The 21673-nt window shown below is 42.7% G+C and overlaps 1 protein-coding gene across 1 annotated transcript in view; it reads right to left on the bottom strand.

Annotated features, from left to right (window-relative positions):
• The window catches only part of LMF2 (lipase maturation factor 2), a 53584-nt gene extending 37732 nt beyond the window's left edge, over window positions 1–15852 (bottom strand). The window contains exons 1-2 of the mRNA XM_068275898.1: window positions 15677–15852; window positions 2215–2468 (exon numbers count right to left, since the gene is read on the bottom strand). Of these exons, the coding sequence (XP_068131999.1) occupies window positions 2215–2468; window positions 15677–15770 (348 nt within the window). The 5' untranslated portion in view covers window positions 15771–15852. The remainder of the gene's footprint in view (window positions 1–2214; window positions 2469–15676) is intronic.
• Between the last annotated feature and the right edge of the window lie 5821 nt (window positions 15853–21673).

The raw sequence follows: 21673 nt of genomic DNA, 5'->3' as shown, positions 1-21673 counted from the left end.
AAACTACTTTTCCTGGTCCCTTGGAGTTTACTATAAAGGAATTCTACTGAATAGACTACATCATCATACATGGCAACTGCCATTCCTTCCTGAAATAATATAGAATATGTTCAATCTTCATCAGTGCAATGTATGAATTAACTTAAGTAGGGGCGTAAATAGAAATCCCTGGGCCCCCCTTTGCAACTTTGGATGGGGCCTCCCCCCCACCCCACTTTCTCCACAGGTAAACTGAGAACCAATGTTAGTCTCAATTGGCTATTGTACATGTGAATGCGTTTTCCTCATACAGATAAAAACAAGCAGCAGTGAAGCACTACACGCATGGTCTATCAATTACATTAGCGTCTGTGATAAAACATGCGTGTTTTCACACATACAGAAAAACATAGTGTGCAGAAAACACTCAGAAAACCATCAGACTAGTGTGCTCCCAGCCTCAGTTATTACACTGACTTTGTCCATCTCTAATGGAGCATAACTGGCTCTGCAGACTTATCCAGCATCATTATAGTACAGAGCACTTGTGGAGGGGTGGATAAGCTGGGGCGCTGTACACAAGACCAGGCTGCACACTGAATAGAGATTGTCTACAAAGCTTTGTATGATTCCTTATCTGTGGCTGAGCAGATGCAGTCATTAGAACAATTGTGGAGAGACTAAAGCGTTTTATCTTTGTGCCCTTAGTTGTCAGTCTCTCAAGACAGGGAAAAGAAGGTTCTCCCCCCACAAGGCCCCGTGCGGCTTCTGGGCCCCCTGCTGCTGCATCCCTTGCAGGGGCTATTGTTACAGAGTAAACATAAGTATGGTATGGCTAAGACATGGTTAACCTAAACCAGTAAGATGATTTTTTTTTAGAATGCCAAAAAGAAATAGAATGCTCACCCAATGAAAAAGCTATGCAAATGCCCTCCTAAAACAGAAAGTATTTGCAAGAATTCAGCTGAACATGAGCCTAAAGTTACTCCCAAAATGGATCATTTTAGGACCTCTAAGTGAATTTGCAAATCATTGCATCATCTATATTCAGCCATCAAAGCAGATCTGGTTAAAGTAGGGATTGCCATAGCCTGACTTAAGATACATTGGTTTCATTTTTAGGCACCTTTAACCAATCAAAGTTTGCGTATGAATAATAAACAAATTTGAGTAGCAATAGGGATGCCATCAGACTACTTTTTGCGTAGTGCATTTATAACTCATAGGGATATTGGGCAGCCACATTAGACACATAACAGCTAGCACTTTTCACACATTCATGTGTTCACTGATCTGAATTAATTTTCAAGTGACCTTGTAGTGAGAGCTATGGAGGCTGCCATATGCATTTGCTCTTAAAACAAGCCAGTAGCCTTTCTGTCCTGATCTGTCTGGCTTCAGTATGACACACACACACACACACACACCTAATCTGCATCCTTATTCTGAGCCTGTGGCTTTAAAGGATACCCCAACTGAAATGTGACATAATGAGATAGACATGTGTATGTACAGTGCCTAGCACACAAATAACTATGCTGTGTTCCTTTTTTTCTTTCTCTGCCTGAAAGAGTTAAATATCAAGCATGTAAGTGGTTTTTTTACCTCTTTCTTGCTCTCAGAAGCCATTTTCTGCTAGGAAAGTGTTTTATAGTTTGAATTTCTTATCAGTGAGGGTCACACTGTAGTCACTTCCTGTCTGAGTCAGGACTGAGTCAGCCACTTGCATACCTTATATTTAACTCTTTCAGGCAAAAAAAAAGGAACACAGCAGAGTTATTTGTGTGCTAGGCACTGTACATACACATGTCTATCTCATTATGTCACATTTCAGTTGGGGTATCCTTTAACTACTGGGTGCAGGGCATCAGCAGGATGGCCAGGCACTTAGTATGGTTTAAAAAGAAATATGGCAACCTGCATAGATTTTTTTTTTTTTTTTTTTGCAGAGTACCAAGGTAGTATCATTTAACCATAGCAAACTGCCCAGCAGTGAATGGAGAAACTCCGGCTGCACTAAAGTCATGAAAGCCAAAACTTCCTGCAATAGGATAGCTATGGAATATTTGCATGTCTTTTAATAAACACCTTCTCTGCTGCCAAGTGTGCATGTCTGTACGGGGGTAAATGGGAGATCCTTACATAACATTCAGATTGTGTTTTTTTCCATTCCCAAATATTATCTAAAGAATATACTGAGTGGTTGTAGCTACAGCTCTAGTGAGGCACACATACCTGATACGCAGAGAGGTAGAGGATCCACAGAATAAGAAAGACCAGGCTGTCACGAAGGAAACTAAAGAGCAGTGCTCCCAATGAAAGAAGAGTTCCCAGAAGGCAGATCAGTTCCAGTCCCTGCTCAGTGTCCAGGCCTACCCATGGGCCTAGCCAGAGCAGTGTAGGGGAATCCTTCAGTTGTTCCAGTAATCCTTTACCAGTAAATCTAAGTGTCCGCCAAGCAGGCAAGATTCCTTCTCGTCCATATAGACCTGAGGACATAAGAGAATTACCGTAATCAGAAGTGTAGAAGACATTATTCAACATAATGCTAAACTTAAAGAGAACCTGAAGAGAGATTTATATGGTGGCTGCCCTATTTATTTCTTTTTAAAAGGAATCTGTAACTTTGAAAACATAAAAAAAAAGAAAGAAAGTAAGAAAGATAGATCCCCACCTCAGGAGGGGGAGGCCCCCTCAGCCAACCCGATGCAGAGCAACCGATTGGAACCAATAACAGCGAGGAGGGGAACCGCTAGGTAATTTAGAGGATTCCCATCTCTTCCTTGATCCCATCGTTGCAGGACATTGATCCTCAGAATATATCCAACACCCCTTGTTGGATACGTACTCCTGAAGCTCCGCACCATGTACGAGCGCAGCTCACCAGTAAGGCTGTCTTTAGTAGATGCACCATGGACATAGAAAGGAGGTGATCCATGTCCATGGTGCATCCAAAAAAAAAAAAAAAAAAAAAAAAAAAGACTGTTTTACTGACTTGAAAGAGATGGTAACCTGTGAAATGCACCATCATTTGTGTCCAATAAATTACTTTTTTATAAGCCACTCCTAATTTGAGGTAAGATCATTGATTTATTTTCTATAGCATACAAGAGCTATATACTCCTTGGGGCGCCTCCTTCCACCCATTCTAGTATTTACCCCTAGCTAGGGGTACTTCCCTGTGAAATACTTGTGGTCAGGCCCAGTCTGGAACTGACAGCAGAGAAAAGACAGTGATCCTGGTGAGGATAGCCTATTAATGTTTGTATAAACTATTATTTAGCATTTATATAGCGCCCAGCATTTTACAGAGGATAGATAGATAGTTTTGTCACTAACTGTCCTTCAGAGGAACTCACAATCTAATCCTTAACATGTCCATAGTTGTCTAGGGCAAACTTGGGGGAAGGCTATTAACTTATCTGGATGTTTTTAGGATAAGAACTTATCTGCAATAATGCAAAGTATTCTCAGCCTGTTGGTTCTTACATTAGTCATGATAAAATTGTACAATTAAGATGCTATGGCATATGCCCACCATAATCAGGATGGATGGGAACATGGTAATATGCACTCAACACACTGATCGATAGATGCTAGACAGTAATCTCGCAGTGATCCAGAGGCTTCCCTCTTTGCAGGTAAGTATCTGTCCTTTTTGGTTCAACCTACCACTGGTACACTTTAAGCCATATGCGTGTACTGTCGCCTGGCAGTGATTGGGAGTCGATCCCTTGGTCAACAGTTTCAAGACCATGCTATACAGACATGTTGCTAGTCTCCAGGCTAGAGACACGTTCCATTATGGTGGAAGGGCGGGAAGTGGTGAACAACAGAGCAGTGGAGAGTTGGGCTGGTAGAGAGTAAGAAGGGAGAACAATCCAGGCAGGCTAGATATCTAGCCAACATATCTGGGAGGGGTGAGGGGCCACCATACACACACAAGTTTCTTGGCAGATAGGCAGAGGTGGTCTTTAGTGGCCACCTCAGCTGAGTTTAATTGAATGTGCATAGATGGCTTTAGGCTACTTACACACCAGGACGTTGAGTTTAGGGGACGTTATAGGGCACATAACGTGCCCCTAACGCAACGCCTGGTGCTCTCTGGTGTGGACGTCGGAGTGAGCCGCGTTGTGCAGCTCACTTTGCGTCTGTGATGCCTACTCTTGGACGCATGCGGCATCACGTGGTCCCGCCCGGCCAATCGCCGCACAGAGCGGCCGCTCCAGGAAGTAAACACTGCACGTCACTGAGTGCAGTGATTATTAATTAGCCATGTGCTCGGCCTGTCTCCCCTCCTCCCCAACATGACTGAGCATGTGCAAACAGTCCAACACGGCTTAGCCGCAGAGAACGCACAGCATGCAGCACTTTGCTGCGTTACAATGTAACGCAACGTGGGCAGTGTGAACAGCCCACTTGTGTTACATTGCTGTGCGTTGGGGGAGCGTTACAGGCTGCACTAACGTGCACCTGTAACGTCCCTGTGTGCAAGAAGCCTTAATGTAACTCCCCATCAGTGCTCAGACCCCCATCTCCCCAACTCATCTGTGCTGTGTAAAAAAAAAAAAAAAATTAAAAACACTTTCCTTTACAATATCGTCCCTCTGCCCCATCTTTTACAGCCTTAGAAACTTTGGGAAAACAAATGCAGCAGAATTGATTGATACAGCTGCCATTGTGTCAGGGCTGTTTCACACTGCGAGAGCTTTTTCTAAGCACTTGTGATTTTAAAAGCTCTTGCTAATTTATGCTATGGCCTTGTACCCACTAGCAGCGCTTTAAAAAAACAAAAACAAACAAACAAAAAAAAAACGCTTGTAATTTGAAAAGCAATTGCTATGTAATGCTATGGGTGAATAAAAAAAAAAAACAAAAAAAAAAAAACACATCCTTCAAGTGGGATCATACCTATAGCATTACATTACCAAGAGCTTTTCAAATCAAAATCGCTTACAAAAGGCTTAGAAAAGCACAACTAGTGGGTTCCAGGCCTATGTTCTCACTTGAGCAATTTGATTTTTTAAAAATCACCCATAGCACTGCATTAGAGCTTTTCAAATCACTAGCGCTAAAAAAGCTCTTGCAGTGTGAACCAGACCTTACTTTTTCCAGAATTCCTATGCTGCAGAAAGAAGTAGCAAGATATTCTTCTCCAGTTGTTACAGTGCCATGAAAGAGAACTGCAAATTCTACAGATAAGACCCGCAGTCACAAGTGTGGTTACAATCTATGAGAGTTTAGTTTGACATAAAGGCGGAACAGGATATTAGCATTAGGGCCCAAAAAAATAATACGTAGCAGAAGCAATCAGATGCCACCAACAGAAAACTCGGTTGGTGGCAAGAAAAGGAGGCAAGATCAATTTGTGTACTAAGTTGTATGGCCCTGCAGCAAACTGTTAAAGCTGCAGAGTGATAATTTGTAAAAAATGGCCTGGTCAATTGGGGGTGTAAGCCTGTGGTTCTCAAGAGGTTAAATGTAGCCTTTCACACTATGCATACAGTAACATGCAGTGTATTTCTAATTCATTACTACCTACATCTTTCTGCAGACAGATGAAACCAACGGCAACCTGCTCAGGTTAGGTTATCCAGAGTCGCCGGTGCTCGATCCTCCAGTGGGTCACCAATCCACTTCAAGTAATCCAATAAACAAGGGAGAAGGCACATAACAGGCTTTTCAACTTGTGTTTATCTAAACTTGTATTTGCTAAAGTTTAGATAAACGCAAGTTGAAAAGCCTGTTGTGTGCCTTCTCCCTTGTTTATTACCCTACATCTTTCTGCACACAGTAGCTATTTGTATAATGCCAATGTGCACACAACAGGCCCTAATCAGATAGGAATGCTAATAACTAACTGACACCTCGATTCATTAATCCAGCAAACAGTTAGGCCTGGAACCCACTAGCAATCACTGCAGCGCTGTGTGCAGCGATTCCTAGGGCATTTGCGTTCGCGATTTCCTGATGCTTGTACAACGCTATTTTTTTTGTAAAAAAAAAACAAAAAAAACTTTATTATACTTACCAGACGTCCTTCCGTCCATAGCCCCGCCCCCTAAAGGAAGAGGTCATAGTTGCTTCTCTAGGACCAATCAAAGAAGCGCATGTGACCTCTTCCTGTAGCCACCCTGGTGGTATGGACGAGCTGAGCCTGTCCAGGAAAAACCGTTAATGACGAGCTGAGCTCGTCCATGCCGACAGGGAGATTTCCTGTTTCTCTGCCCCGCCGGCTGCATTTTTTTCTCATCAGAGGGATTCCCCAGGATGGCTGGATGCCTGACTGCACGCTGTGGGTAGCGACCTGTGATACCTCAGCATGCAGAACAAGCATCCAGCCACCCTAGGGAATCTCTGGGCAGCGGATCGGCAGGCAGAGAATGTGTGTGCGAGGGTTCCCCCTTGTATGCGGTGGCTGTGTGGGCGGGGGGAATCCCCCATCTGTGCGGCGTGCGGGTGGCCTATCCCCTCCCGATCTCCCATCCCAGTCTCAGTCTAAATAGATCTTCTCACCCGAGGGCTCTCTCCAGCGAAGGCTGCGGCGCACACCCTCCTCCATCTCCGAAGTCCCGGTCTTTGAACATTTACATTACGAGTCTTGGTGATGAAAGTGCTGTTGCAGCCATCGCTGGAGAGAGCCCTCAGGTGAGTAGATCTATTTGCTCAACGGGATGAGACGGGGAGGTGGGGGGTGGGGGACACACACACCTAGCTACCTATAAATCTGGTTAAACACCTGGCTCAATATATATATATATATATATATATATATATATATATATATATAATATATATATATATATATATATATATATATATATATATATATATATATATATATATATATATATATATATATATATATATATATATATATATATATATATATATATATATATTAAAAAAAAATTTCAATACAGGTTATTGTTTTGAATTCAATTTAAAAAAAAGTGTTTGCTGCGAGACGTTGACACTGTGTGACCCTGGTGTCATCAACGCCGATCGCAGTGGGAGAAGCAAAATCCGCCAAGGGACATGGAAGAAGACACTGGGGAAGCTATCAGAGGTACGTGATAGATAGATATATATATATATATATATATATATATATATCTATCTATCTATCACGTACCTCTGATAGCTTCCCCAGTGTCTTCTTCCATGTCCCTTGGCGGATTTTGCTTCTCCCACTGCGATCGGCGTTGATGACACCAGGGTCACACAGTGTCAACATCTCGCAGCAAACACTTTTTTTTAAATTGAATTCAAAACAATAACCTGTATTGAAAAAAAAAAAAAAAAAATATATATATATATATATATATATATATATATATATATATATATATATATATATATATATATATATATATATATATATATATATATATATATATATACATATATATATACATATATATATATACATATATATATATATACATATATATATATATACATATATACATATATATATATATATATATATATATATATATATATATTTTAATTTACAGTTGGCAAAGCGTTGTTGGAAATCACCTGCGATCCCAAAATGCTGCCAAAAATGGCCTAGTGGGTTCCTACCCTTAGGCCGTGTTCCCACTTGAGCTAAGAATGGACATTTTTTTTTTTTTTTGTCCGTTCTCCGTTCATTGCTAAACTGGCAGTGAATGGCTCCTATTTTATGAATAGGAGCCATTCACACTTGTCAGCCTGCAATGGATCGGTGAGATTCGTTGCAGTAAGCGGGCCACACTTCTGTGCAGTCCACGATAATCCCGGACAGGTGGATGCTTTCCCATATAGCCCATGGGGGCAAGGCTGGTTCTTGACTTTTTGCTGCCTGAGGCAAACTTGTGAAGGATGCACCTACCCCCCCCCCCCCCCCCCAATTTGGAATGATCGCACAGCACCCGACAATTTATTCTGCTTCATTTTATGTTCTCACATGACATGCTGCAGCTTAACAAAATAGCAAGCTGGCTGTGCTCACCCTCAGCCACTCCATTCCTCCTCAGTCAGGACAGCATGCCACCTCCTCCCTTCTGCTGTGCAAGTCAAATGCTACGCTCCTGCCTCCCCCCTCCATTAATTGTCAGACTCCTCACACTGTACAACAAGCTGCTTTTCCCCAATGATGACCTCTTCACCTCGCTCCCTCTCCTCCTGCTTCTCCTCCTACTCTGACCACATGCTGTAAGTGTAAACACAGTATAAACATGCTGCCCCTGTAATCTTTCTGCCTGATGCAAATGTTTCACCTTGCTTCATGAGAGAACCGGCCCTGCATGGGGGTAATGCTGCATCTGCCCAGGCTACAGCCGGACCACCATGGACCATTACAGCAGACACTTCTCTGGCACAAGTGGGAATGCAGCCTAATACTAGGTGCACATGATGCAATTTTCTGTCAGATTGATTATTTCCAACATGTCCTATCTGATTTCTAATCGATTTTTTTTAACGATTTATCATAGGATTGAATGGAAAAATCTATTGAAAACTGGACCGGAAATCAAATCGGACATGTTAGAAATAATTGATCTGACAGCAGGTCAGAAAATTGCATCGTGTGTACCTAGCATTAGGACACATCCAAGTTTGATTGGCCAATTTTACCACCTCCACGTAATATGAGATTTACTAGATTTTGAATGCTGTGAACAGATTATGCAGACAAGTTCTCATCCAATATGGAGGTAGTAAAATTGGCCCTTTCTGTTGTCTGGCAGGGATCTCCTGTCATATATCTACTATCAGGAATAACAGAATTGAGTTAGCCATTTCTGCTCACTTCGCAGATAAAAGACACACTGTTGCGCAACTCTGATTTCAGGCCCCTAGCAGGGCTATTTATTGAGTACAAAAATCTTCCAACTCCGACTCCTCAATTTAAGAAAACCACGGACTGAGTCCAGGGGCTTGATTCACAAAGCCGTGCAAACTGTGCGCGCAAAAGTCTGCGATCGCGGCACTTTGCATGCGCAAAAAGTCCGCGAACGGCACTTCACATGCTAACTGTTTAGCACACCCGTGCTAAACAGTTTGCACGGCTTTGTGAATCAAGCCCCAGGTGCCCAAAATTGCTCCAACTTCACAGCGCTGAGTATGAGGGCCAACTGACTTTGAACAGATTGGGCTCTATTCATAATGGGCAGTTTGGTAAAATCATTTTGGATGGTTAAATACCTCCTGCGGTATTTTACACTTTGTTTCCAAATTCACTAAAGTTTTCCCACATGAGGCAGAAGTCCAGTAATTTACCATACAAGCATGCCTCAAATCACTAAGCCCTGTAAGTCTCACAAGCGTAGAGCAGGGCGGCAGGCAGGCAGGGAGCTGTGTGTGTTACTCTGAGGTTTTCTATCCACTACAGCCGGTTATCCCTTTAGATCAGGGGTCTCAAACTCAATTTACCTGGGGGCCGCAGGAGGCAAAGTCAGGATGAGGCTGGGCCGCATAAGGGATTTCACAATCGCGGCGCATCGCTGCCTCTGCCCGCCCCTCTCACTCTTCCTTCACAGAGAGGGGCGGGGAGAGGCGGCGATTGACGTCAGGAGGGGCAGAGCTGAGGCTGAAAGCTCTGCCCCTTCCAGGAAATGCCAGCAGATTGCCCCCCGGGCGATTTGGGGGCTCTGCAGCCCTCGTTTAGTGGCGGATTACTTGGGAGCACTGAAGCGAACTATAAGGAAGCTTTTGCCAGCAAGGGACACAAAATATTGCATCAAGGGCCGCAAATGGCCCGCGGGCCGCGAGTTTGAGACCCCTGCTTTAGATGTTCTGCAGCCACCCTTTAGATGTGTAAACCTGTATTGTAGGATACAGGTTTACACATTTAAAAAGGGATGCAGGAAAGCCCTCAGAATTGTCAGTTTCTTCTACTTTGATACAGTAAAAGTCCCATCAGATACCCCATCACATCAAATCCGAGTGAGAAGCAGGTTGTGTGGCTCTCCCTATTGGCTAAATTCTATTAACCCTTCGCACACTCACATGCAAATGTTCAAACAATTGCATTCACAGATTCACTCATCCAGGCACAACTGTTATCCCTACAGCTAAATTAAAAGCCAGGGTTTTAGTTCACAGAAGAATGCATTCTTATGCTTAATCACCTATACTGCGCAGAAGTACCCAGGTAAACATAGGTGTCCTAACTCTGGCCCTGTAACATGCATAGTGCAGACATGCAAACACATTCATTGCATCAAACCTATCAATGGATTAGGAGCACACATCCTAACTTCCTCTCCTGGGAAAGACAGTGCATCTTACCAATCGCACAAGGGAGCTAATGTTATGTGTCCATGTGCACAATGCGCATACACCAGCATAAGCTGTCTGCATGCTGACAAACATACAGGGGAAGGGGGGAGTGCACCGAATTGGACCCTAGCCACAGGGGTCAATGATAAGAATAAACATACATATATCCAGGCACATCGCCTCTAGTTAGGACATTAAATAAATTATTAGGGAAAGGGAGGTGCTGAAGGGGGTGTGGCTAGAAAACAGCAAAAATCTATTAACCCTTCGCACACTCACATGCAAATGTTCAAACAATTGCATTCACAGATTCACTCATCCAGGCACAACTGTTATCCCTACAGCTAAATTAAAAGCCAGGGTTTTAGTTCACAGAAGAATGCATTCTTATGCTTAATCACCTATACTGCGCAGAAGTACCCAGGTAAACATAGGTGTCCTAACTCTGGCCCTGTAACATGCATAGTGCAGACATGCAAACACATTCATTGCATCAAACCTATCAATGGATTAGGAGCACACATCCTAACTTCCTCTCCTGGGAAAGACAGTGCATCTTACCAATCGCACAAGGGAGCCACACCCCCTTCAGCACCTCCCTTTCCCTAATAATTTATTTAATGTCCTAACTAGAGGCGATGTGCCTGGATATATGTATGTTTATTCTTATCATTGACCCCTGTGGCTAGGGTCCAATTCGGTGCACTCCCCCCTTCCCCTGTATGTTTGTCAGCATGCAGACAGCTTATGCTGGTGTATGCGCATTGTGCACATGGACACATAACATTAGCTCCCTTGTGCGATTGGTAAGATGCACTGTCTTTCCCAGGAGAGGAAGTTAGGATGTGTGCTCCTAATCCATTGATAGGTTTGATGCAATGAATGTGTTTGCATGTCTGCACTATGCATGTTACAGGGCCAGAGTTAGGACACCTATGTTTACCTGGGTACTTCTGCGCAGTATAGGTGATTAAGCATAAGAATGCATTCTTCTGTGAACTAAAACCCTGGCTTTTAATTTAGCTGTAGGGATAACAGTTGTGCCTGGATGAGTGAATCTGTGAATGCAATTGTTTGAACATTTGCATGTGAGTGTGCGAAGGGTTAATAGATTTTTGCTGTTTTCTAGCCACACCCCCTTCAGCACCTCCCTTTCCCTAATAATTTATTTAATGTCCTAACTAGAGGCGATGTGCCTGGATATATGTATGTTTATTCTTATCATTGACCCCTGTGGCTAGGGTCCAATTCGGTGCACTCCCCCCTTCCCCTGTATGTTTGTCAGCATGCAGACAGCTTATGCTGGTGTATGCGCATTGTGCACATGGACACATAACATTAGCTCCCTTGTGCGATTGGTAAGATGCACTGTCTTTCCCAGGAGAGGAAGTTAGGATGTGTGCTCCTAATCCATTGATAGGTTTGATGCAATGAATGTGTTTGCATGTCTGCACTATGCATGTTACAGGGCCAGAGTTAGGACACCTATGTTTACCTGGGTACTTCTGCGCAGTATAGGTGATTAAGCATAAGAATGCATTCTTCTGTGAACTAAAACCCTGGCTTTTAATTTAGCTGTAGGGATAACAGTTGTGCCTGGATGAGTGAATCTGTGAATGCAATTGTTTGAACATTTGCATGTGAGTGTGCGAAGGGTTATTAGATTTTTGCTGTTTTCTAGCCACACCCCCTTCAGCACCTCCCTTTCCCTAATAATTTATTTAATGTCCTAACTAGAGGCGATGTGCCTGGATATATGTATGTTTATTCTCCCTATTGGCTGCCTGGCTCTCCCCCAAGGCGGTCTGTTAAATCCACCGCACAGAGGCAGCATGGGTAGAGCCAGTTATTGGCTGCTGTGAGCTGGAGAAAATTACTGAACACTTTTGCCCGGTAATGGAAATGCGGAAATCATTGTGAATTGAAATTTCCTGAGGTAATTACCACACAAGTCGGTAATTTACCTTACTAGTCGAGAACTCTGATTTTCTGTGCGGAGATAGGTTTAGTGTATTGTAACTTGGGAAGGTGATCTGTAAAATCAGCTGTGTTCAGCATTACCGAATGCGGTAATGCTTTGGGAATAGAGCCCATTGTGTAGGCAAGTTATCATTCTACATCAAAGTGGTAAAATTGGATGTGTGTATGCACCCTTAATCATAGGTGACCAGAAACAAGACAGGAAGTGACATATTTACCAAAAACTCCTCCCATCCAGGCCTTAACTAGACGCCTGATAGCTAATAAACTAAACCAGCTTCCTGAATACTGCAAAGAGTTAGATCGGAGTAAATAGTGTACATATTAAAAACATACACAAATTTAGTATAAAAGGTTAATATCCCATATTGAATTTGGGATCTGTACAGTCCAGCTCTTTGTAGCATTTGAGAAGCTGGTTTAGATAATTAGACAAGACAAATAACATTTTTATTTCGCTTGTGGACTCAAAGCACTTGAGCGGCAGCCACTAGGGCGCACTCAGTAGGCAGTAGCCGTGTTAGGGAGTCTTGCCCAAGGGCTCCTTACTAAAATAGGTGCTGGCTTACTTACAGCCCTAGATGGGAGGAGTGTTCTGTACATATGTCACTTTGTGTCTTGTTTCTGGTGAGCTATGACTAAGGACATGTGTGTCTGAAACACGTCAGCCTGTCTCGTGGCTGTATCAATTAACTATTTGACATTCTTGGACGTGAAACTCACGTCCAGGAAGCCATGTGTGCTCCTGCGCGTTCCCGCGTGCATGCGCGCTCCCGGCCCACGGTTTGTTAGCCAGCGAATCAGTGAATCGGGCAACGGTGCCCGATCACTGATTCCTCTCCCCTGCAGAAAAAGCGACAGCTTCTATCGGAAGCCTAGCTTTTTCTGCTTCCTATTTCCCCTACGTCGCTCTAAGCGTACGTGTTACGCTTAGAGTGACGTCACTGTAAACAAACTCATGGCTGCCATCTTGTGGCCAAAAAGTAAACTACAGCTAAATGTTAAATAAAAATACACATATTTACTAAAAAAAAAAATACAATTTAAATCCCACCCTCCCAAAAATACCCACATAAAATGTTTAATTGAAAAAACAAACAAAAAAACATTACAATTAAAAAAAACAAAAAACAAATATTTACCTAAGGGTCTAAACTTTTTAAATATCTATGTAAAGATGAAATATTTCAATTTTTTTTTTATTATAAGCTTGTAAATAGTGATGAATGCAAAACGGAAAAAATGCACTTTTATTTCCAAATAAAATATTGTCGCCATACATTATGATAGGGACATAATTTAAATGGTGTAATAACCGGGACAAATGGGCATATACAATACGTGAGTTTTAATTATGGAGGCATGTTTTATTTTAAAACTATAATTGCCGAAAAGTGAGAAATAATGATTTTTTGCCGTTTCTTTCTTATTCTTCCTTTTAAAATGCATTTACAGTAAAGTGGCTCTTAGTAAAATGTACCCCCCAAAGAAAGCCTAATTGGTGGCGGAAAAAACAAGATATAGATCAGTTCATTGTGATAAGTAGTAATAAAGTTATAGGCTAATGAATGGGAGGTGAACATTGCTCGGATGCATAAAGTGAAAAAACGACTGAATGCGAACTGGTTAATATATTTATTATTTTTTTTATATTCGTATGTTGCGAGCATTTGTGCACGTTTCTGTGTTGCTGCCACCCTGAGGGATTGCCTGGCATCACCGACATGTGAGGGGGTTTTGAAGCAGTCTACTCATTCCTGTGTATATGCAAATTGCCATCATAAAAATGGAAGCAGCAACCTTTGTAAAAAAACAAAAACAAAAACAAAAAACACAACAATGTTTTGCCTTCACTTTATGCTTAACTTTTGAACATCAGGGCTATACGCAATTCACTTTTTCACCTGAGTTTTCTCCTAGGATATAATGTTTCATTTTGGATTTGAAATAACTTTTCAACTAAAAAAAAATACCAAAAAGTACAATCAAAATTATTTTGGAGTATTTTCTTTCTTTCTGGTGGCAGGCATATTGATAAGTTTAATATCACCTAGGAGAAAACTCATGAGAAAAAGGTAATTGCATATGGGCCCTGGACTCTGTTTATCAACCATATTGTTGGAATTTAACTTTTTGAATGGACTTTTAGCCATCACCTGGTGGTAACCATTTGTCGGTTTATTCCCTGAAATGTCACCGTATATATCTGCACAACTAGGTTTCCAATAGGTTGTAATAAACTACACCCACACTATTAGGCCAATCACAATGCTCTAGAACTGCTGTAAGAGAGAGTACTGTGACTGAAGAACTATTCCTTACGAGGTTTCCTGCTGGGTCCCCTAAACTAGACTATCTCCCATATATCTTGCAGAAAAGTGAAGTATGATTATTGTTTCAGAAGATAATTTGAGTGTACTGGTCTATATATAGTTACATATTAAGTTTCCCCAGACAGCAGGTTACATTGCTGGTCATTTGAGGATAGGCAAGTCTCCACTCTGGAGTGGCAGCAGACTTGAATCGTACAACATATCCATACACTGCAGATGCTGTACTGCTGGGGAATAATGTGAGCTCAGCCTCAATCACAGGCTTCTGAATCAGCACAGTACTGTGCAAAAGATCTGCTACTTTGGTTATTACATAATAGGGGAAAAAAAACCTCAACAACCAAGTATCTTCACTGGTCATTTGTAGCCAGATTTCTTAATAAGAATCCTAACATATAATACATGGTTGCTCAGGAAAACAATGTTTTTGCAACTAGTTTTATCATTTAGGCCCAATATCAGGATTGAGTGTATGGGCTGATGGGCTCTACAGCTGGATCTCATCAACCCTGTAAAGACCTCACTGAATATTACATCAGTTTTGCAGGAGGCTACTAGGTTGCTTATCTGTACTATTTGGCCTTGACAAATGTAATAAGGTTGCATGCCAAGATAATGGCAAGCCACAATGCCAGGTGTGCAATGGAAATACAGCACATCAGTAAAGTTTGCAAAATCAGTATGTGATAAGCCACACACACAAAAAAACCCCAGATGGATGCAGAAATATGGCTCCAGATTTCTAGCAAGTTTTTCATTCAACAGATCTACATAAACACACACACACACACACACACACACACACACACACACACACACACACACACACACACACACACACACACACACACACTTCCTTTTCCAAGCTAATACAACCTAAGGATACAATTACTTATCACCATAATTACACTGCTACAAAGTTTCCTGCTGCAAGATAAATATTCAAATAACTAGGAAAGCACTGACTCACATGCATAGTATACAAGCTAAGCAAGCTAACAGGCGTACGTTTTACTATGATATATTCATAGACAATACAATATTTACATCGTCTGGGTTCTATGACAGTGGCAAAGCATAGTGATCAATAACTTTAACTAAAATATGCATACCAGGAATCTGGGTGTACAGAGAAAGGAATGCACATAAATAAATGCCACTCATCCCCCACAGGAAGTAGCCCCGTCCAAAACGCTGTTCCCCCATCCTTGCTCGTTCTTCGGGACCTGCAGCTGTCTGTCTGGATGAGTCACAACGTGGACGGTCCGCGCAATCGCACTACAACATACCACTCGCCCCCAAATACTGCGCAGTCGCGAAACTCAAATCCAGCCGCCAGATTTCCTACAGCGCATGCGCACAGCAGCAAATCTTTTCTTCCAACATCTGCGGTTTGTGCACAGCCCAATAGTGAGAGCGCATGCGTTTAGTAGACACGTGCCTGCTCAGAGTGGAATTACCTGTGCCCCTGCTTCTGAAATCGCTGTGAATATATTTTTAACAGCTGAAAGGCATTGTACAAATAAATAGTTATTCACTTCCTATCCTGAAGGATATGATATCAATGAGAAGTTGTTGTTTTTTTAATCACAGAATGATTTGAAAAAATTGTTAAATGATTGGTTAATAATCAACGGGATATGCTGGTAGATCATAATTGGTCCTGCACGTGTTGTAAATGTGACAAAACAGGAATTGTGAGAACTTGCATAAGGACTAGAGATTGGATGTGACAGACATTGTAAACGTTTCTGCATTCCTGTCTGATCAATTATCAGTCAGGAAATCGTTCAGAATCGCAACTGATTAACCAATGCTGGGAACACAAGATCGACAGGAATCGGACAATTATTTCCAACATATCTAATCTGTTTAATCCATAAAGGGATACATTTTGCTAAATTATCATCGGAAGATCAATCCCTTTATCGATCAGGAGCAACTTTCTGTCAGATTACCTGTAGTTTGGATGGGAAGTTGCATTGTGTGTTCCCAGCATAGAAGACTGGTTGCAAGTCTGCCAGTGTCTACTAGTTGACGCTCAAGCGATGTGTAATGTTTCTTTGGGGAGGGATGATGGCATGACCTATAAGGGAGCAAAGTTTGGCAGGATGGGGACAATTCTCAGGGGTGTCTGTAAAAGAACACACGTACACATGCTTGGCACAAAAGGCCTCCTTGCCCAATGATGTGTTTACGCACCTTTAAGCTTATACACAGCTTTGATTGCTGTGATCTAAACTGATCATGGTAATTGTTTAGGGTGTGTTCAACTTGGGTAGGTAGGTGGCCTGGTTTCGGTGCCCCCTGTATAGGAAGCCAGTTATAGGTTCCCCCAGTACAGGTAGCCAAGTATAGGTTCCCCCAGAATAGGTAGCCAAGTATAGTTGCCCACAGTATAGGTAGCCAAATATAGGTGACCCTAGTGTAGGGGGCACCTAAAGAAAGTAGGTAAGTGGCCTGGTATAGGTGCCCCCAATTTGGCCAATTTTACCACCTTCATGTAATATGCGGGGTAATAGATTTTGAATACTATGAACATATTTTGTAGGTAAGCTCTTATACTATGTGGAAGTGGAAAAATCGGCCAATGATTAGCTCATAAAAATGGGATGTGTGTACCAGGCTTTAAACCTGGTACACACCTTCAATTTTGACTGGCCAGTGATTGACCAATATTACCACCAACAGATTTTGAACACTATGAACTGATTGTATAGGTAAGTGTTTGTAGAATATAGAGCATAGGCAAATGCAGGGGGGATTACAGCTGCCCAGAATCCCCACTCAGACCAGGGCCAGTGCAGTGTCTGTGGACAGGCACAAGTTGAGACACCAGAATGTCTGCAGGTATCCTGCAACTCACAGCACTGCCCCCTTTCTCTGCTACAGTTGACTTTGGATGTAGCAGCAGCATGTGGACAGAGCATGGAGCAGCTTTTGGGAACTTAAAGAGAATCTAAACTGAAAATAAAAAGTCAAATTAACCATAGACAGGTCATACTTACATCCTGTATATTCTACTTCTCAATCTCATTCTCCGCTCATGTGTCCCATTTGTCCACTGTGATGAATTGAATTCTCCATCCTCCATTTTAAAATTGGCCTTTACCCCATAACAGCTTCCTGGTCAGCAAACTGAAATATCACCCGCTTGAGCCATAGGGAAACATGGACATTACCTTGCTCATTCAGTTGTAACTGACAGCTGCTGATATATGACTGACAGCAACTGGTATATTTCAGTTCTGAGAAAATCTTGTCAGAACTGGAAGGGATCACTGTAAGAAGAAAATGGTGAGCCTCTGAGAGGAACTGACGGTGAGGTTAGTATGTAATATTCATTTGCAGCAGTTTGTTTTAAATAATTTTACTTGCTTCAGGTTCCCTTCAACAGAGTCAGGTATGAGGCTTCTTTTACATCAGGAAACGCGTGCAGGAGCCGATCTCCTGCATGCGTTGAATGGCCTGCAGCGTGTCGTCGGGATGTTGCAGTGCGACGCTGATTAGCGGCAGTAGTTATAATTCACCCCAACAGGAAAACACTGGCTCCGGGCGATTAAAAGCTCACAGGTGCGTCGAACCGCAACGCACCAAAACGCAGCGTTAGATGTAAAAGGTAAAATGAAAGCCTATGGACTTTCATTTTACCTTGGTTAACGCAAAGTATTGACTTTGCGTTAAAACACAGCAAATGAGGTCTAATGTGAAAGAGTCCTGAGCACAGCCCTGTGCCCCTGCTCTGTGAATGCTTCACTTTCCCCTTCATTAGCAATGTCAGCTGTCCTCATTTGTATAGATAGATAGATAGATAGATAGATAGATAGATAGATAGATAGATAGATAGATAGATAGATAGATAGATAGATAGATAGATAGATACCGTTGTCGATCGGGAGCTGATCGGACTTTTAAGAAAAAAATTGTCAGTCTGAAAATATATTATGTGTGCCTAGCATGATGTTCTACCATATTATTATACTGTACTGTGCGTGGCTAAGGGAGACCTTTCAGGAATCCCCCCCTTGAAAACCCTGAGTTTGCCCCTGTAGAGGTGGTAAAATTGGTCAATTATTGGCCAATCAAAATTGGATGTGTGTACCAGGCCTAAGGAATGATCAATGCATAGACATGCTCCTCTGCGACTTTCTAAGTAGCCTGTTTTTTTCTATGGAGTAGAGAGAGGCTGGAACAAGCAAGAGGTGCTGTTGCAGGAGCTTTAGTAGAATAACAATAGTCAGTCATCTGACAAAGTGGATCACAATATATGTCATCAAGGACAAGGACTGGATATAGCAAAATGCTAATAGTTCTGAGATGTTGCAGGATTATGCAAACTAAATGTATGCAGATTGAAAATGCATCTTATTGACCATCTCTATCCAGAACATTGAAGAACACCTGTACTCTCACTAAATTTTTACCTGAGATGACTGCAAGCAAACTTTAAAAATTAAGAAACTCCTATGTGTGTATGTAGCCTGCCTAAAACGAGTCATAGTCATGTCAGTTGTTAATCAGGGTTGGAGTAAGGTGGAATGGGGCTCTAGTCAAGCTTGCACCTGATTATTTTGGTAACGTGTGTTAAGAGACAAAGCACAAAGCCCTATGCACTTGTCCTGTTTGCCTTTGTTGGTGATCCAGCTCTGATGTTGTTTCAGACTACAAACATCTCCTTTTTTTTGTATTTTTCAAACAACATTCCTCTGTCCTTTTTTGATCTTCAGTTGTCTCTCTTTTAGATAATAAATTAAAGATCTGTATAGACAGGGCCGGTTCTCTCATGAAGCAAGGTGAAACATTTGCATCAGTCGCAGAGATTTTAGGGGCAGCATTTGTGCATTGTGTGTACCTTCCTGAGGAGGAATGGAGTGGCTGAGGGTGAGCAGTTGGTTTGTCATAGACTTACAGCCAGCCAGTTTGCTATTGTGTTGAGCTTCAGCACGTCATGTGAGAACTTTAAATGAAGCAGATTAAATTGCTGGGTGCTGGGCGATTATTCCAAAATGGGGCGGGGGAGGGGGGGGGGTTGTTAGAGGGGGTCGCATCCTCACAAGTTTGCCTCAGGGAGCAAACAGTCTAGAACCGGCCCTGTGTATAGATAATTGTACAAGTGTTCCAAATTCCAAAGGGAATTCCAAGGTTCCCCTCTGCCTATTCTTGTAACTAAACTCCAACCAGGGAGAGATCACATACTGCCATGGAGATGCACCAGGAAAGGAAAATTACTTGTGGAAGGCAAATAATTTTCCCAATCCCCTGGTGCCTCCATGGAAGCATGAGTCTGGGAATTAAGTTGAAAAATAACATAGGGCAGATGCAAAAAGAAAAAAATGGTTAGGTAGAGGGGAACCTTTGAATTTAAAATTATACAGTACAGTATTCAGAGTCATGTTGCCATGGAGACACCAGGGAAATATATTTATACAGCAGATTTTGGCCCCTTATGTGAATTTTGACACTCCTGTGCTGCGAGATGAAATGTAGGATTAAAGCTACACTTGTTAGCTGGGAGTGGGTAAGATAACTGCACTAGCATGGTGATCATGGCTACACTTTTAGGGCAGATAATGCCTGCAGGGGGGGCAGGAGCTACTGCGCCTGCACACCGCGAGAGGCGCGTTCGCTAGGGGCAGGAGACTACAGAAGAACGGGAGACAGTGGAACTGTGGCGAGGGACACAAAGACTCCTAAGGGCTGGAGGAAGCCCCAGGTAAGTAGTTTAATTCATCTCATATATCCTTTAATGGGAACCTGAGATGAGAAGCGTCTCTGGTTCTACACTTACCTGGGGCTACCTTAAGCCCCATTAGGGACACTCCGTTCCCCAGAAATTGAGCCCAAAAGCCTGGCTGAGTCACGCTTCATCGGTATGCGTGGCCTGGTGTGCTCCCACGTCACACTCCCGTTACTGGGAGTGTTCTTTGCCTGCATACTACTACTGCCCAGATTGCTCCTAGGGATGAGAGCGCAATGGAGTAGCGCACCTTCGGCCTCAATTGCTGGAGACCTCAGCCACCTGGGGAGACGGTGAGGGACGAGTGACCCTAATGGGGCTTAAAGAGAATCTGTACTCTAAAATTCTTACAATAAAAAGCAGTCCACAGTGGAGTCGGCACCATCAAATGTATTAAAGCTCTTTATTTTGGAGAGTGGACAGAGTGGAGAGCCCTCCACTCTGTCCACTCTCCAAAATAAAGAGCTTTAATACATTTGATGGTGCCGACTCCACTGTGGACTGGTGACTGGAATATCGGAGTGTGGAGATATTGGGAGTCCAGGGCACATCAACCAATTCTCTCCTGGGTGCTAGCTTCATACCGAAAAGTTCTTACAATAAAAAGCATACCATTCTATTCATTGGGTATCATTCATAAAGCATTTCCGCATGCGGAAATGCTTAACACCGGTGACTTTCCCGACCACTCAGCATAAGCCCCATTCATAAAGGCTCTTTCCGCATGAAAAGGTGACAGAGCGATACATTTCCGCCTTGTGCGGAGTTTTTCTAGATTAATCTAGAAAAAGTAACAAACACATCCATTCATAAAGATTAGAGCAAGCGGTATCCGGAAGGAAAATACCGCTTGCTCGACAGTAGCGATAGGCGGGCGGAATACATATAAATGAATGGGAGGGACCTCCCAAGCAGCATCAGACAGAGCAGCGCAGGGAGGGAATCGGGCAGCTTTTAAGTTTCCGCATGTCTTCCGCCACGCTGCCGCCAGCTTCCTCCAGAAAACCTCCGCACTTCTTCCGCAACAGGCAGACTTCTTTATGAATGGCCACCCAGAAGTCTTAATTACCGGTTGCGGAGAAGAACGGTGTTTTCCCGCACTACCGACAGCCTGTTTATGAATGATACCCATTATGTTCTCCTGGGCCCCTATGTGCTGTTTCTGCCACTCCCTGCTGCAATCCTGGCTTGTAATTGCCAGTTTTAGGCAGTGTTTACAAACAAAACACATGGCTGCTAACCAGAGTATGATAGGCTGAGAGGAGAGCTTGGAGAGGGTGTGTAAAGCTTCTGCCTATCACAAGCAGTGCTGCACATTCCACACATTCCAGCCTGAGCCCGACAGAGCCGACAGAGGAAAGAAGATAAGATT

This window comes from Hyperolius riggenbachi, chromosome 3 (assembly GCF_040937935.1).
Source record: "Hyperolius riggenbachi isolate aHypRig1 chromosome 3, aHypRig1.pri, whole genome shotgun sequence".
NCBI classification, from domain to species: Eukaryota; Metazoa; Chordata; class Amphibia; order Anura; family Hyperoliidae; genus Hyperolius; species Hyperolius riggenbachi.
Note: the sequence above shows the minus strand (reverse complement) of the source record. Positions and strands in the feature narration are given on the sequence as shown.